Here is a 17,751-nt window from a genome sequence, read left to right on the forward strand (position 1 = left end):
TATATTGCAAATAAACAAAAACGCACAAGTAATAATACCTTGTGTTTTTTTTTTTTTGAGTGCCGTCGATGGTAATGAATGTGATTTTCGTATTCAGCATGTTATACTTCATAGCGAGACACAATTTAAAAAAAAATTGTGTCATTGTGTTATTCAAAGTGATAACTGCCGATACAGATTCCGAAGATTAAATGAATATTTCTTAACTTTCTGAATGTTATTAATTCAAATAATGACTGGTAATATTAAACGTCAAAATGGTGATGTTTCTTAACATTTTCTATATACAGAGCACAAATGCATTGCATTTTGCCTGTCCTCTTTTGATTGACAGGATATATCAGCCCTGATCATTGGCTGTTTTTAAACTATCGGCCGATTGTGTGAAAATTTGCTATCGTGTATCTCTAGCACTTATCTCTATACTAGACTAACATTTCCTGTGAAATCGTAGCCTATTGCTCTATTTATAAATCATAAGCTTATACAGTTGTGAAGCAGGGGCAGCTTTATACAGATTTTTATGTGCATTATGTGCATTTGTTGATTAACAAAGTTACAGCTTTATGCATATAAACCTTAATTCAGTGTTTACATGCTCTGTTTCTTATTCAATAGTTTTGGCCCGGCCCCATCCCAGGACAGCCTGGACCTTCTCAGGAGTGAGTATTATAACAGTGACATCTGATCTGATGAAAACCTGCTGATTGTTTTCTTTGTGTCGCATAGCATCAAACCCTTTGCACAGAACCCGTACTCCTCTCTACAACCCCAACTACCTACACCCATAACAAGTAAGAGCAATGATGTGATTATATATTTTATACAGCTGTTCAGCCATCATGTTTCTGGTGTATAAACAAGCACCCGTTCTAAACCAGCAATGTTTCCTCGACAGGTTATGAGCCCATATCCAACCCTCTCCCCCCCACAGGGATGCCTGTATGGCAGGACCGGACCATTGCCTCATCTAAACTCCGCATGCTGGAGTACTCTGCCTTCATGGAGGTCCAGAGAGACCCTGACACTGTTAGTGTTTTATTTGAACAATAAAAAACGAATACTCCATATATTTAAAGCTGCAATCTGTAACTTTTTATCATTCAAAAATAATCAAATGAGTTATTATACACCTTTTCCGAACAACTTGCAAACATTTAATATTGCAAATAAAAACTCCTAAGATTATATCTTACATCAGGAAACAGTGTTTCCCCTACCATTACCTTAGGGGGGCGCCCCGCCTCTCCAACGGCACCTCCCGCCCCCCTTGAAGGTCAAGTTAATTTAATTTTTTTGTAGCGTTAGATCACAACAAGAGAAGTCATTAAGGTTACCTTTCCTATATAACATGTCTATACCTTGTTCTCGTACTAAACAAACTAAATAGCATTATGTTATTGATCTTATTTACATGGCGGCATGTCATTTCTGTTTCTACGTGGTCGCGACTTTACAATTGTCCTCTGCTCTCTGTATCGAATTCTGACCCGATGCGCGCGCACACACACACACACACACACACAGACATGTGCGCGCACATACACAGGTAAGCACACTTTCACCAGCGGACAGAGAGCGCGTGTGGAAAAATATGTCGCGTCAACCACCTGAAAAGCAGATAAAAAAATGCGTTTTTAAACGCTCCCAGGGTGGTGAAAAGACGCATGCCCTGCCCCTGACAAGCAACAGTCCAGTTACCACCGGATGACAGGTTTTCACCCAGATTATCCTTCGTTCCATCCAGGACCGCAAGACACAATGAACCATTAAAAAAATTGACTACATAACTGAGATGTACACATCACGCACACTCAGGGACATTTATGTTGATTATATGTTGCCACTATATCCTCTAATATCTTTATTTAGCGCCAAACGCGCTTCATTTTAACCCTTTCCACTCCGTGAGAGCTGCTTCTCCAGCCAAAGACACGTCGCATATAAAGACCTGCAGACACCAAGAGCAGGTAAATAAATGGACACTTTTACTGTAACGCTTAAGTAAACAAAAATGCAGCAGTAATAAAGTATTTTTAGCTGTCAGTCAGTTTACTGTTTGCTATATAGGTTTGTGACAGATTATAAAACATAACATCTTGTATCTACATATAGCATTTCTGATATTAATAGCATAAATAATCAGCATGTTAAGAGCATTTCATTGTGAATCATGTTTTAATTGGAAAGAATATTTAGAATCAGTTTTAGTATGAATGGCATGGAAAGGCAACTTGTTAGTAACTTTGTAAGTACTCCTGCTCATGACATATTTATTTACATTTTGTTGTCAGTAGTTTTTTTAAATATTAAAATAGACCACAGGGACTTCGCTTCAGCACCAGAGCCTACACAACATTTTCTCTGTTACCAGACCTTCTATGTTTCATATAGACTGTGGCTATCAGAATATAAAGTAAATGGCCTGATAAAACATTAGATTGATTGATTTAACATTATTTATTAAAAAAAGTATTGTCCGGACCTCCGCCACAAAAAAATTTAGAGACCGCAGCCCCCCCCGAAAGCCGTAAACCTAGGGGAAACACTGGAACGGGTAATGAAATAAGCACAGGGATTGATGATGTTATTTGCGTTTGTTGTCCACAGTACAGCAAGCACCTGTTCGTCCACATCGCTCAGACAAACCCCTCATACACCGACCCTCTCCTAGAGGCAGTGGACGTCCGTCAGATCTACGACAAGTTTCCTGAGAAAAAGGGAGGGCTGAAGGAGTTGTATGAGAAAGGCCCTCAGAACGCCTTCTTTCTGGTCAAATTCTGGGTCAGTTCCTTTACTGACTTTATTCCAAACCTGTGTGACTTTCTTTCTTCTGCAGGACACAAAAGAAGATATTTTGAAGAACGTTGGTAACCAAACAACACTGCCCCCTATTGACTTCTATTGTATGCACACAAAACCAGACATTTCTCAAAATATCTTCTTTTGCGTTCCCTTGAGCCAAGGGTCATATACAGGTTTGAATGACACGATGAGGGTGAATAAACGATGACAGAATTTGTCTTTTTCAGGCTGATCTGAACAGTAACAATATTCAGGATGGAACCGGCTCATTTTATGGTGTCAGCAGTCAGTACAGCAGTGCTGAAAACATGACCATCACTGTGTCCACTAAAGTCTGCTCGTTCGGGAAGCAAGTGGTAGAGAAAGTTGAGGTGAGTTCAATTTTATATTAGAAACAGCTAACATGGCACTATGCTACGGAGTAAAAAGTATGTGGAAACCATGTTGAAGTTAACAGGTTTGGCGAGACCTCTAATTCCAGAGAAGAAACATAATGCTATGTCATAACATTATATTCAAGAGAATGTGTATCCAGCAACCGTTAAGGGAGGTTCCTTTATCTGTTTGAGCATGACTGGGTCCCCTGGGCACAATACAAGGTCAATAAAGATGATTTACAGAGTCTGGTGCAGACGAATTTAATTGACCTGCTAAAAACCCCAGACGTGAACCACATTAGACAATTCGAGATGAATTGCAACACTTAATGTGTGTCAGGTCCCGTCGACAACATCAGTGCCTGAGCTCAATGATGCGTAAATAGGAGCGGGTATGTTTGAACGTTTAGTGAAAAGCCTTTTTCAGAAGAGTGGATTCAAATGATTTTAAAGTTACACTACTATTTCAAAGTTTAGGATCGCTTGCTTGTTCTTTATTTATATTATTTACATTTACACAAAATGAAAACTGTATACCTGAATTATACCTTGTACTTAAGTCGCTTTAAAGAAAAGCATCTGCAAAATGCAATGTGAATGTAAATGTAAAATTTTGATTTATTTTATTCTAGAATAATAGTTGAATGTGAAGGTTAAAGGGACAGTTCACCCAAAAATGAAAATTCTGTCATCATTCACTCACCCTCAGGTTGTTTCAAACCTACATAAATTTCTTTATTCTGTTAAACACAAAGAGATATTTGTAAGAATGTCAGCAATTTTCAGTTCTGTGACATCGTCCACTACCATAGTAGGAAAAAAATATTGTATATTTTGTTGTTCTGTTGAACACAAAGTGAGATATTTTGAAGAATTTAGAAACACAAACAGTTCTGGGGCACCTTTGACTAACATAAAATTTTTCCTACTATGGCAGTCAATGATGTCACAGAATTGAAAATGACTAACATTCTTCCAAATATCTTTCTCTGTGTTCATCAGAACAAAGTTATTTATACAGGTATGAAATGACATGAGGGTGAGCAAATGATGACAGAATTTTCATTTTTGGGTCACTTTAAAGGGATAGTTCACCCAAAAATAAAATTGATGTCATCATTTACTCACCTTTAAATTTCTTTGTTCTCATGAACACAGAGAAAGATATTTGGAAGAACGTTTGTAACCAAACAGTTCTTGGACCCCATTGACTACCATAGTAGGAAAAATTACTTTATATTTAGTTGTGCTTGTGCTACACAAAAGAAGATATTTTGAAGAAAGTAGGACAGCAAACAGTACTGGGGCACTTTTGACTACCATTGTCATTTTTTCCTACTATGGTAGTCAATGGTGGCCAAGAACTGTTTGGTTACAAGCATTCGTCCAAATATCTTTCTCTGTGTTCAACAGAACAAAGACATTTATACAGATTTGGAACAACTAGAGAGTGAGTAATTCATGATAGAATTGAGTGAACTGTCCCTTTAAAAAGACACAAATGAGTGCTTTTCTACATTCTTTAGGCCATATAGTGTAAATGGTCAATACCGACCATAGCAGTTTGGCTTAAGAAACCAACCACTGTGCTCAAAGTTTGTGCTTGTAACCTGCAGACAGAATATGCTCGTGTGGAGGGTGGGCGGTATGTTTACCGGATCCATCGCTCCCCCATGTGCGAATACATGATCAACTTCATCCATAAACTCAAGCACCTACCAGAGAAATACATGATGAACAGCGTCCTCGAGAACTTCACTATACTGCAGGTAAGAGTATGAACAACATTGATGACATGCTACTACACGATACTAGATTTCCTAACACGTGTTATTCCCCTTACCAGGTTGTAACAAACAGAGACACACAAGAGACTTTGCTGTGCATTGCATTCGTGTTCGAGGTGTCCACAAGCGACCACGGAGCGCAGTATCATGTTTACAGACTTGTCAAGGATTGAATGACGCTGTGCCGAGAGACCTCCAGCCACTGTTCAAACGAAACAAACGTACACAAAGAAGGACAAAACGCAAACCAGGATACTGGGCACTATAGGTTGTAGTGTATATATAGTTACGTACTTTAAAAGGAAAGACAGTGTACTTTCAGGGATTATTCTGTTTCTTCTTAAATGTACTGTGAGAGAAGTTATCAAATGTTATTTGGAAATAAAACGGCACAAAGGTCTTTTTAAAAGCGAATGCAAGAAAATAGCAGAGGAATGCTGGTCAATACAAGTCCGTTTGTGATAGAATTGATTTGTTCGTATCACACCAGCACACACTACCTCTAACCTGAGACAGATCGGAGGCCCGTGCGAATGAGCTATTTGGTTGTTGAAAAGAAATGTTAAATGTTTGTTAGGATGGTAAGCGTAAGTTACATGAGCGTAGCATATCAGGGTCATGTTCTACGACGTCACGCATGTTTGGAAGCGTTGCTTTATTTGGCTCGAATTTTGGAAAATGCAAATGTGTGAGCTGTTTCTACCTCCTGGTACGTGCTTTTGGAGCATTTCAAAGCATTGATGTGGTTTGAAACCTAAGGTGTCAAAAGAAATGGTCATTTAAAACAACGTCCAATGCAATAACGGTTATTGTGAAAACGGTGTGCATGGTGTTACTTAAATGCCCTCAATTTGAGTGCCTTGCCACATACGGGGCATACTTTCATCATACCTGTAAAGATCAGGTTACATTGGTTGAAGCAACTCTGGCTACAGCGGGACAAATCTCAACATGTCAGGCTTGGTTATAAATTCTCACCAAAACAATTACACATCCCTTGGCTTTTATTTCTGTGAAACTGGGTGCTTGAGGTGTTCCTGATATTAAAAAGCAAGGAAAGATTTTGTACTTTAACAAATTCAGTTTTTAGAGGGTTTTTTTGAGTGCTGTGAGGCAGGCAATTGATAAACAGATGCGCAAAGTGAATTGAACCTTTAATTCCACATCAAAAATGCAATAAGATCTGGATTATTCCGATCCAAGGGTTCTCAGGTTCTTTTAGTAATGTAGAAACACTTAGAGTTTAGAATAATACTTGTATTTGCTTCTACTAAAGCCACCCACATAAATTGATAGCGTTTGGACCATAGACTGCGCACACATTAAAAACAAATGCCTTGGCAATGTGTCGGACATGATCAGTGCCATTTATTTACAATCATCTGTTTATTTCATTTATGTTGGTACATTTATATACAATTGTGCTATGCATTATGGAATGCACATATTGATATTGCATAGAGGATGATGAAATATTTCATTGGGAAATTTTGGATGCCAATGTCAACAGAATGTTCTGGACTGTAATAACCAAAGATGACATCCAAAAGAATGTGAACAGCATCCACCAGAAAACTCTCTCTAGCGTTTTTGTGTGGCTCAGGTCATCTTTGACTTGTAAAAGGTTTTGACTAGAGGGGATACAGCTACCTACACTGGGCATGCGCACTTCAATACCGCATAATTTTTGTCACGCTGAAAACAGTTGATTAATATTTTTATTATTATTGTAAGGTTAGGATTAGGGTTGGGGTAGGTGTAGGCGTTAGCTAATGTAATTTATTGTAATTATATAGCGAGATTTTGCACCACTTCTGGCCGTAGCTGTATCCCTTCAAGCAACAACCATATAAAGAACATCATCCATGCGCGTGCATACTTGGGTGTGTACCTGACCTGTACGTGTATGTGAGAAAAATAGTTGTGTAAAATGTGTCGTGTATAGTTTAAGAACAGGAAAGGTTTTTATCTTGGTTTCTTCTTTTTTCATTGCTTTGTTCAAATATCATGCTATGGTTGTTAATAAATATTGGTTGTATCATCAGTACAGCGTTTAAAATTGTTGAGAACATTTTGCAATACAATTGTTAATATTTGAATAGTTATTGTGTTTAAATGTGTTCACATTTTAAAGCTGGACATTTATTTATGAAATAATTCATGATAAAACTGATGAAAAACACACCTCTTGACTGTGCGCTGCATCGCATTAAAATCACGCGGACTACATTACCCACAATTCCTGCTTGTGTTTACATCCAATGTGTCATGCGCGTAGGCCACTTTGTGCTGCGTTATGGTAGACAGTGGATACAGTGGAGGTCATTTGACTGGACGATGATGATCATCGATCCGTCATTGAAAGAACACCGTCACGCGCTCAGGAATGGAGTTTGTATCGAGCGCGGGACGAGTGTGATGCGCGCGGAGCATCGATTTGAGTGCTAGCCTCATGCAGGTATTTAGGTCGCAGACGTGTATAATATATGCTTCATCCCAAATACTTTCCATGTTATGGATCAGTAGATTAACTATAATAAAATGACCACTTCGACTGTTTGCGGAATGAAAATAAAAGTTTGGTTTCGTGTAACTTCAATTTGCTTTGTGGATCAGTTATAAACTCCGCCCCTTGACGCGGCGCGCGTGTGCAGGTGACCAATCGGCTAATAACATCGAAATACCGCGAGAGCGATTCGTAAAGCTGTGCTTTTTAGTCCCTCTCGCGCTACGGTGATGTCATACGCCGATCGGTCTGCGCAGGTCAGAATGAAGTCGAGCTCATGTGCGTGCATATGTGTATGCGCGCGCATTACAGCAGGCTCAAATAAGCGCACTCAAATAACTTTGGCTTACAGGAGCTGACTGAAGCCCCAGCGGCACCATGGCAACGGAGCGTCCGGTACCGGATAAACTGCGCGTCTTCTCTCTCAACTGCTGGTGAGCTTCCGCAGCACCGGTGCCGTTATCCCGTGAAATATCAAACGGAATGTTTATAATACGTATTGTCAAGGGCTACGGAAGTGTAGCTTGCTTTAGTTGTTTGCTTCATGTATCAGTATGAATATTTTATGAGTTTTCCTTTGCTTTCCTTAGGAAACTTAACCATGGTTTTATTGTGCTAAAAGTGTAATATACGTATAAAGGCAAGTTGATTGTTTTAGATTTATTCACAGTTTTATTTGTGTCTAAACATTAAAAAAAATAAACTTTGTATTAAAATATTTGATTGTATGCATAAAAAGTCTGGTTTAATGAATCTTTGTCCTGCATAAGACAAAAAGTTTGTTTAATAGAAAATGAATCCGGTGGGAAATGTTTGCTTTATTTTTATTTATTCATGACTTCATCATTGCTGTAAATGTAAGGTACAGTTATAACAATATTATTTCGTATTTTTGATGATTTATGAGGTTTAGTTTAATAAATGTTTTGTTTGGCAGTGATGTGTGTAAGTACAGTGTGAAGGTGAAAGCACATGAGCTGACGTGAGACTCCAGCAGTCACATGATGTGCAGTCTGGGCCTCCCGAGCTGCTGATGCCAGCACTGTCAGCACCATGTTCCAGAACAACAGCCCAATATTCAGTGCGATTGTATGGCTGAAACTGAAATATGTGGTTTTCAAAATGTGCACTCATTTTGATGATGACACAGCATTTTATTAAAAGCACACAAAGCCGTGTATCTAATGGTGTCAGAGGTCAGCTGTGTGAAGTATAATTCTGCGTGTGTGTGTGTAAATGTGCTATTGTGGTGTGACTGGAGTTTTCAGGGTGGGTTAGGGGTCAAACGTAAGACAATAGTTACCGGGTTTGTGTTTCTGATCTGTTCTGGTGTTTTTCAGGGGAATTCGATTCTTCAGTCAACACTGTGCACAGCGGTATGAGATGATTGGAGATTTACTCGATAGAGAGCAGCATGACATCGCACTGTTACAGGAAGTGAGTTACACTGTTCACTTCAGTCTTTTTTTTTAGACTTTCTATAGCATACGAATAACTTGCACCAAATTCTAACCATAAACTACAGAACAGGTCAGTTTCTACATTAAGATGCTAAAATGCTCCTCAGCGGCAAACAATCACAACCAATCAGAACGTGTTTAGGGTTTGATATGAGAGTGGAACAGTTTTTTCACAGCAATAGGGAGCCGAGGAGTTGACGTATTTTTGTATGCAAAACCCGGAAGCGAGTTAGCATTTTAGGACTTCCGGTTCCATCGTTTCAAGGTCTATGGGTTTTTTGAATGGGTTTTTGGTAAATCGCCCGAAATAAAGTCTGTGGTAAACAAAACCTCTAAATGTTTTCACGTTATATTCTGTGACATAAAACACACCAATTATAATATTATTGTGTCTTTAAAACGGCGGTTGCTAACAAGTTGCTAAAAGCGACTACTTCCTTTGGCGGGGACGATAGACGTCATCGCGCATATAAAGCTCACAAATAATGCAACATAATAACGCGTAGATGCGGATTAATTCTCAGAGTAATTACCCGGGAACACATTTTTTAATAAAGTTTGAAAGAGTTGTCGGAGGCTTGGTGGTGGTGACGTTGATATCGAGTGACCTTAAGTGTAGTCTGTTTATAGCATCATGTTAGCTTTTTACTTCTGCCGATTGTATTTCGGCTTCAAAAGTAACAAATGTTGTGTTTATTTGTAAAGATCATCTTGATAGACAAAACATCATAAACCTTTGTTAATCACAGATCTTATTTTTGGCTATCTTCCAAAAGTCTATGGGAAAAATGCATAGGCTTTCGGTCGAGGGAACCAGAGCGGCGCTTACTTCCGGGTTAGCATGCAAAAATACGTCACCTCTGAGGTACTAGATGGCGGTTCATGGAGCCTCTCAATAGTTCCCGGAAGTTAGTAATGCATGGAGCTGCGGCTAAACAGACCAATTGAGGTAAACTTTTAACCCATTTAAAGAAGTAAGTCATTTAATGAATAAAAGATGAAAGAAATAAAGCATTTAAAGAGAAAACATAACTTCCTGGAACTATCTGAAGGCTTCATGAATCGTGTGAAATTTTGAACTTACATTGTCGCAACTCTCTCTCACAACGGCTCTGTGTGGAACAAGATGTTGGACCAATCAGCTTTCACTATGGGCGGAGTTATGTCAACAAAATGTTGTAATTCTTATTACTTGTCGTGGCTGGTTATGACAATTTTTCTTCCTAATGATGTCACTTATCACAAGACACTGTATTCAAATATGAACAAAAGCAATCCCAAAATTTTAAAGCTAGGTGTACAGTACTTTGTTCAAAATGTGCATAAATCCTGAGTTTGTTTGATGCTTTTTTTAGGTGTGGAGTGAGAGAGATTTCCTGTTCTTGAAGAGAAAGCTCTCCAGCTCTCATCCGTACGCTCACTATTTTAAAAGGTCAGTTCCACTCGCCACGACATAGGGGGCACTGAATCTTGCTTTGTACTTTAAAGCCATTGGGATTTTGAAAAAAGACTTTGAAACCTACTGCCCACGATTAAGTGGCTATACGCTCTCATACATTCCAGATGAATAGACTTTAGGTCAACATAAGTGTGAAATAAACCCCAAAATCACACTTTCTCTATAAAAATAATCTGAACATGTATATGTCACATTGGCGGTATTTAAGGTCTTTTAAACTATAAAAGTGAATGTGCTGTGTAATGTCGACAGCCTTTGATCACTGTGTGCATTTATTGTATGGAAGAAAGCAAAGATAAAATATCAATTTATTTGTGAACTTCTTTTAAGAAGTTTCTGGGATATCTTCATTTGAGACAGCACCTGGTTATTGTGGCTTCTACAGAGAACGGTTGACCTTTAGCTGCTGTCTTATAATTATGAGACAAGAAAAAAATATCGATCATAAGGCAGGCAGGCAATAAGGCATCTTTTTATGGCTTAGCTTTAACGAGGCTTACTATCGACAGCTATTGCTGAAAACTAGTGTTAGATGCTGTAAATTTGAGTTACATAACAGCTTTCATATTGGGAAAGCATTTGACATTATTAGTGGTAATAATTATTTAAAGTTAGGCGGTGTGTTTAAATTTAAGTTAAAAACTTAAAACTGCACTGTAACTTTCGCTCCTCTACCGCCATCTCTGTTCAAAACATCAAATTGCAGGTTACTTATCTCTATTTGGGTTGAAGTCAAATGACGTTGAACTGACATTTCCTATATGAAATGTCAGTTCATTATGAATCATTATAGGCTTACTATTGTGATTTAGGGTAATATGAGGAGACTGTTTAACAAAGATTTTTATGTTGCTCAGTAACAAATTTATAAATTGTTTTTCAAGGTATGTATTTCTTCTTCAAAAGGATAGTTCACCCAAAAATTTAAATTCTGTCATCATTTACTCACCATCAGATTCTTCCAAACCTGTATACATTTCTTTGTTCTCCTAAATACAAAAGATATTTAGAAGAATGTCACTAGCCAAACAGATCTCATCCCCATTCGCTGCCATAGTAGGGAATATAAATACTATTGGAGTCAATGGGGGATGAGATATGTTTGGTTACAAGCATTCTTCCAAATATCTTTTTTTGTATTTAGGAGAACAAAGAAATTTATACAGATATGGAACAATCTGATGGTGAGTAAATGATGACAGAATTTTCACTTTTGGGTGAACTGTCCCTTTAATGCAAGTTCAATGACACAGTTTGAGCTGCATAATACCTTGAATTGTAGGAGATGAGCACTAATGAAGGAGTGTAAAAAATGAAGGAGGGACCCAAGCCATTTCTTGAGCCATATGCATCTATCTCAAAAAGAATATAGTTTTCTTCTGTTACTCTAACTTCAAGTCTTTAGAAAGTCACACACAAGGCTTTGAGAACAGAGAACAGCTTTATGATTGTTGGCGTGTGTATTCATAGAAGAGAGCGCAGCAGGATATATCTATTTATCTTTTATTGCTTACATTCTCATATCTGATACTGTTTTTACAGTGGAGTTATTGGGAGTGGTCTTGCTGTGTTCTCCAGACACAGAATCCAAGATGCCCTGCTGTACCAGTACTCGCTCAATGGCCATCCATATATGGTGAGGTTAAGGTTGAAATGCTTCATTTTGACTGGTCAACTGCAGATTTTCTATATATAATATAGCTACTTCTATTAATTTTGTTATATATTTATGTATTTCATAAACAAATTTCATATTTTTCACGTTTTTAAACAATACTTTATTGGATACTCAATGATAATATAAAAGTGTAATTTGAAAATTTACATTATAACAATACACAAATAAACAAAAGAGGAAAATAAGAAAAAACCCAAATCAGTTTTTTATGTCCATGTTTGTGTGTTGTAGCTGTTTAATATGCAGAGAGAATACAGTACACAATGATTTAAAGAGTACATTCCTCGAGATCATAAAAAATACATTTCATGAAGTGTTTAATTTTGCCGTGTTTGAATGTAAGCAATCTGCCAAGTTGTAAATCCGAAGGTGAACGAATAACAAAGTTATTAGCTTATAAAAAAGGTAATCGACTCTGAATCACGCGAACAAGCCATGACCTGTCCGAATCTTTAACCACAATGTACCTACGTCACTAGAAAAATCCCCGCCTACTGACTGCGAAAACTTAACTCTCTCCTCCCCAAACACTGTACTAGCTCGTTCGTGACGTGTGCATCATGTCTAAGAGAAGCTGTGTTCTATGTAGTGAAACTAAGTCAGTCTTATTTTCACTACCAAAGGAAGAACTTCTGAGGAAAAAATGGTTACTATTTATTTTTCAAACGACACCAAAGGAGTATAAACCGAACGTTTTACTTTGCGCGCGTCATTTTACCGAAGATTGCTTCATCAATCTTGGCGCCTTTACTGCAGGATACATTAAACGTCTTTCCTTAAAAGATGTTGCAATACCAACTTTATTTGGACCTGTAAGCTCCACCGAATCACAACCTGTAAGTGTGACTCTTTATTTTTGTCTTTACTTAAAATTAAATTTGTGTGACGTTATCTCATGTCTGTGTTTAGCTAACGTTACCGTTATTTTGGGGTTGTTACTGTTTGTTTACCTAACGTTAGCTATAAACTCGTTGCGCTAATGTAAGTGTTCAACCATATTAACTCGCAAAGTCTTTATTTCAAGAACTGCGTGGTGTACTATAGTTATAATAACATCTGAAGATACGAACACCGTACACTGTATGCCGTGATAACTAACTGTTACAAGAGAAGTGTCTAAAACAGTCCTTTTTCTTACTGGCATCTGTATAAGGATTAAAGAATGATTCGTCAGACTCGGGCTCGAACTGGTAAGGTAAAATCGACGCCATCTCTCTCTATACACTGTTAATATCCAACCACCTGCAAACCGTAATACAGCAGTAATGATAGGCGGTCCATTTGCGACACATGCTGAACGCGTTTGACCAATCACAGCAGACTAGACCATTTGACCAATCACAGCAGACTAGACCATCTGACCAATCACAGCAGACTACACTATCTGACCAATCAGATCAGACTACGCTGGCGGAAAGGCGGAGATTACACAGATGAATCGCGGAACGAATCATTTGAGAGTCAGTCAAGAAGTAAGGTAATAAAAACTGCTTATTATTACGAAATAATAGTATTTTTACATCATGTATGTACATAAACTTGTTGTCGGACACTCCATAAACCAAAATAAGCCCTTAAAAATATTGAGGAATGTACTCTTTAAAGCAAAATAAATCCTGAGCCTGAACTTTCTTTTTGCGGGGTTGCGAGAGTAGACACATACGCAGGGTTATTTGTCAAACAAAAAAGAACATTATTTAAACATTATTTCCCTTGAAACTAACTAGTAACAAGGCCGATGGTATGGATCACAGAATGACTCGAAAGAAGTGGGGGCATAATTATAACCCACAAAACCATAGTTTTATGCAATTATTGTATATAAAAACATAGCTTAACATACCAAATTCATCATAATAAAAATCCTGCTTTTTAAAAAGAAAACAAATAAGCAAAATAAAGTGACCAGATCTATGATGAATTTTGTGCTCTACTAAACTATTTTGTGCTCTAGTAGTAATTTAATCATTAGTTTCATAGGTATTAATGGTGACGATATGGCACAAGTCACATCCACAACACATAATAATGAGATCACTGTTAGTCAAAGCAGGTTAGCATAAATGAGCCCTCAAAAAAGCAAAAGTGATCACCTTTTTTTAATAATGATTAGTGGAGGCAGATTTATTTTCCATTTTTAAACTCCTAATGGCAAATTTTGCACTAAAAACTGTGAAACGAAAACAATATAAATTCCTATTAAAGCTACAAAGGTTCTGGAGTCAGCTGTGAGTGCTTCTCTTTTCATTTGTTTGAGTCATATATCAACCACATAGAATAGCAGGAGGCTGCTGTCACTAATGTATTGATATCCGTTTTCTTTCTCAACTTTTTACGCTCACTTCAGACAAAAACGACCATGTTTATGACTTAACTCTGTGAGATAGGTGCAATAAGCTGTGAAAAAGTTTGAAAACGATTTAGACACTTTAGAAATCGATCGGAGGTCTGGTTAGATGATTAGCCGAAACAACACAACGTTATCGATCTTTATGTCACAGTCTCCAATTTGTATATGTCATATTTGTCATAATGGACTTAAAAGCTGCCCCCCGCTCAGGCTTTATAAACTTACTCTCGATCCCGACTGTTCGTTCGCTTGCTACGTACTCTTCTCCAACGTTACGTGACGTCTCCACTCCGGCAACCAAGACCCCGCCCCATTTTAATTCTGATTGGCTAGTAATGTGTTTGGTTGAGAGTGATAGCCGTGTTCCTCTCATACCATTGGTAGGCGAACTTATGAACATGAACTGATTTCAATAAGCTTTTTAAATGTAATATTTTTTTAAGTAAGTTAAATCTTTTTTTCCGCAGTCAATCGCCGCAAGCCGGAGATCCGGCACTACGGTCAGGCCAGCCTCCACTTTGAAAATGACGGTCAAGTCAGCCATCACGCGGTTTTGTTGTGCGCACAAATACTAGGCATTAAGCGTGAGATTGTGATTTCAAAATAAAAGCGTTCTTCCGGCGAACGCGGTTTCTCTTTCAATCACCAGTTTGTGTATTTTAGGTGTTTGCTAAATTGTTATTACCTGTTGCTATGGAGTTATGGGTGATTTGTAAACTGTTGCTAACTATTCTGGTGGTTGCTAAAGTCTTGCTGTCCAGTTGCTGTAAAATATCTCTTGTATGCCGTCTGTCTATAAATACTATTAGACATACTGTATGTTAAAAGCAAATCCCTGTTTCCACAGAGTCATTCTACTTCAGGGTGATAAAGCACCACCTCATAATGTCCCACATGCAATATCAGGACAGTATAAAGGAGAGTTTTTTATTTATGAGCCCCTGAAATGTCTCTTAAACATTTTTTTTTTACAAGTTTAGACAGATTTGAAAAGAAATCTCTCTGTTTCCACAGACTCATTCTACTTCAGGGTGATAAAGCACCACCTCATAATGTCCCACATTCAATATCTGGACAATATAAAGCAGTTTTTTATTTATAAGTCCCTGAAATGTCTCTTAAACATTTTTTTACAAGTTTAGACAGATTTGAAAAGAAATCTCTCTGTTTCCACAGACTCATTCTACTTTAGGGTGATAAAGCACCACCTCGTAATGTCCCACATTCAATATCAGGACAATATAAAGCAGTTTTTATTTATAAGCCCTTGAAATGTCTCTTAAACATATTTTTTACAAGTTTAGACAGATTTGAAAAGAAATCTCTCTGTTTCCACAGACTCATTCTACTTTAGGGTGATAAAGCACCACCTCATAATGTCCCACATTCAATATCAGGACAATATAAAGCAGTTTTTATTTATAAGCCCTTGAAATGTCTCTTAAACATATTTTTTACAAGTTCAGACAGATTTTAAAAGAAATCTCTGTTTCCACAGACTCATTCTACTTTAGGGTGATAAAGAACCACCTCGTAATGTCCCACATTCAATATCAGGACAATATAAAGCAGAGTTTTTATTTATAAGCCCCTGAAATGTCTTATACGCTACGTATTTTTACAAGATTAGACGGATTTTAAAAGAAAACTGTTTCCACAGACTCATTCTACTTCAGGGTGATAATGCACCACCTCATAATGTCCCACATGCAATATCAGGACAATAGATGTAACGTTATTGTCCCAAAACATGAAACAGAGCAGGATCCAAGTGCAGCTAAAGTATTTAATAAAGTAAACGTGAACAGTAATCAATGACATGACCCAATAACCAGAAAACAATGACTAGGCAACACATTACGTACATTCAATAATCAACCGTAGACACATGAAACACCGTGGTATATATACACTCAGGGATTAAAGACTAACAAGGCACACCTGATGACAATGAAACAATAAGGGCAGGGCTACTCAAAAGACTACAGAGACCACAGACAATGACTACAACATTTCAAAATAAAAGACATGACAGACCCACACATAACCATGACATAACCCCCCCCCGGGCAGATTCCAGACGCCCTTAAATGACACTAGTCCCCAAAAGTTTAGGAGGGTAGTAGAGTGGAGCTGGAACAGGGGGGGATGGAGGGCCAGGACCCCGGAAAGGCACAGGAGGCAGAGGCGGACCTGGGCCATGGAGCAGAGGCGGACCTGGAAACCTGGGCGTGGCAGGCAAGGCTGGATACCTGGGCGTGGCAGGAGAAGTCAAAGCGGCCATCTTGAGTGAGGCACCTGGCAAGAAGAATCCCTCGAGTCCAGCCCAGACACACCACAAAGCTGAAACCACAACCGAAAAAGCCGACTCCGGTGACAGGACCTCAGGAATACATGACGGCTGGAGACTCCGGCTTGGCGGCCATGACGGCTGGAGACTCCGGCTTGGCGGCCATGACGTCTGGAGACTCCGGCTTGGCGGCCATGACGGCTGGAGACTCCGGCTTGGCGGTGGTCCTGCAGAGACGCTCCTCACATGCTGCCCTGCAATGCTGTGATGCGCCCATCTCCTCTGTCCCCGGAGTCTTCACTGTATGGCCCCCCCACAATTTTTTTCCAGGGTAAATTAGAGTCCTTACATGATCAATAGACCCAGACTTGGCAAACATAGAGCACACAGTTTCTGGTGTAGAAATGTCCTCTGCCTCGCCCACCATGAAGGGCGAGTTGCACAAGAGTAGCACATAAATTCCACCAGTGGGAGGTTGTTAATGCCAGACGGAAGGAGTCCGTCCTCTCTGTTCATCCAGTCCATTTAAAAAACAAAACTTTAGCATAATATCGTCCCATGGTACCTGAAAACTTAAGTCAAAAAAGTCCATGACAATCCTCAATGGGGCAGCCATCCTGATTCAGGAGGTACAGACAAGCTGCTAGATCCATTGTGTGGGTTGGTTATTCTGTAACGTTATTGTCCCAAAACATGAAACTGAGAGCAGGATCCAAGTGCAGCTAAAGTGTTTAATAAAGTAAACGTGAACAATAATCAATGACGTGAACAATAATCAATGACGTGACCCAATAACCAGAAAACAATGACTAGGCAACACATTACGTACATTCAATAACCAACCCTAGACACATGAAACACCGTGGTATAAGGGTGCTGGTCATATAATTAGAATATCATCAAAAAGTTGATTTATTTCACTAATTCCATTCAAAAAGTGAAACTTGTATATTATATTCATTCATTACACACAGACTGATATATTTCAAATGTTTATTTCTTTTAATTTGATGATTATAACTGACAACTAATGAAAATC

At 38.4% G+C, this 17,751-nt stretch overlaps 2 protein-coding genes across 5 annotated transcripts in view; both read left to right on the forward strand.

Moving 5' to 3' along the window:
* tead3a (TEA domain family member 3 a) overlaps positions 1-7,013 on the forward strand; it is a 38,790-nt gene extending 31,777 nt beyond the window's left edge. For all 3 annotated transcript variants that reach the window (XM_057319166.1, XM_057319165.1, XM_057319168.1), the window contains 7 exons: positions 619-662; positions 730-794; positions 899-1,029; positions 2,611-2,784; positions 3,033-3,176; positions 4,799-4,951; positions 5,029-7,013. In XM_057319166.1, the coding sequence (XP_057175149.1) occupies positions 619-662; positions 730-794; positions 899-1,029; positions 2,611-2,784; positions 3,033-3,176; positions 4,799-4,951; positions 5,029-5,142 (825 nt within the window). In that variant the 3' untranslated portion in view covers positions 5,143-7,013. The remainder of the gene's footprint in view (positions 1-618; positions 663-729; positions 795-898; positions 1,030-2,610; positions 2,785-3,032; positions 3,177-4,798; positions 4,952-5,028) is intronic.
* A 92-nt stretch (positions 7,014-7,105) lies between these two features.
* Positions 7,106-17,751, forward strand: part of smpd2a (sphingomyelin phosphodiesterase 2a) — a 20,022-nt gene continuing 9,376 nt past the window's right edge. For both annotated transcript variants that reach the window (XM_057319164.1, XM_057319163.1), the window contains exons 1-5: positions 7,106-7,427; positions 7,828-7,909; positions 8,816-8,912; positions 10,291-10,367; positions 11,937-12,030. In XM_057319164.1, the coding sequence (XP_057175147.1) occupies positions 7,854-7,909; positions 8,816-8,912; positions 10,291-10,367; positions 11,937-12,030 (324 nt within the window). In that variant the 5' untranslated portion in view covers positions 7,106-7,427; positions 7,828-7,853. The remainder of the gene's footprint in view (positions 7,428-7,827; positions 7,910-8,815; positions 8,913-10,290; positions 10,368-11,936; positions 12,031-17,751) is intronic.

The sequence above is a fragment of the Triplophysa rosa genome, linkage group LG21, assembly GCF_024868665.1.
Source record: "Triplophysa rosa linkage group LG21, Trosa_1v2, whole genome shotgun sequence".
Taxonomy (NCBI): Eukaryota; Metazoa; Chordata; class Actinopteri; order Cypriniformes; family Nemacheilidae; genus Triplophysa; species Triplophysa rosa.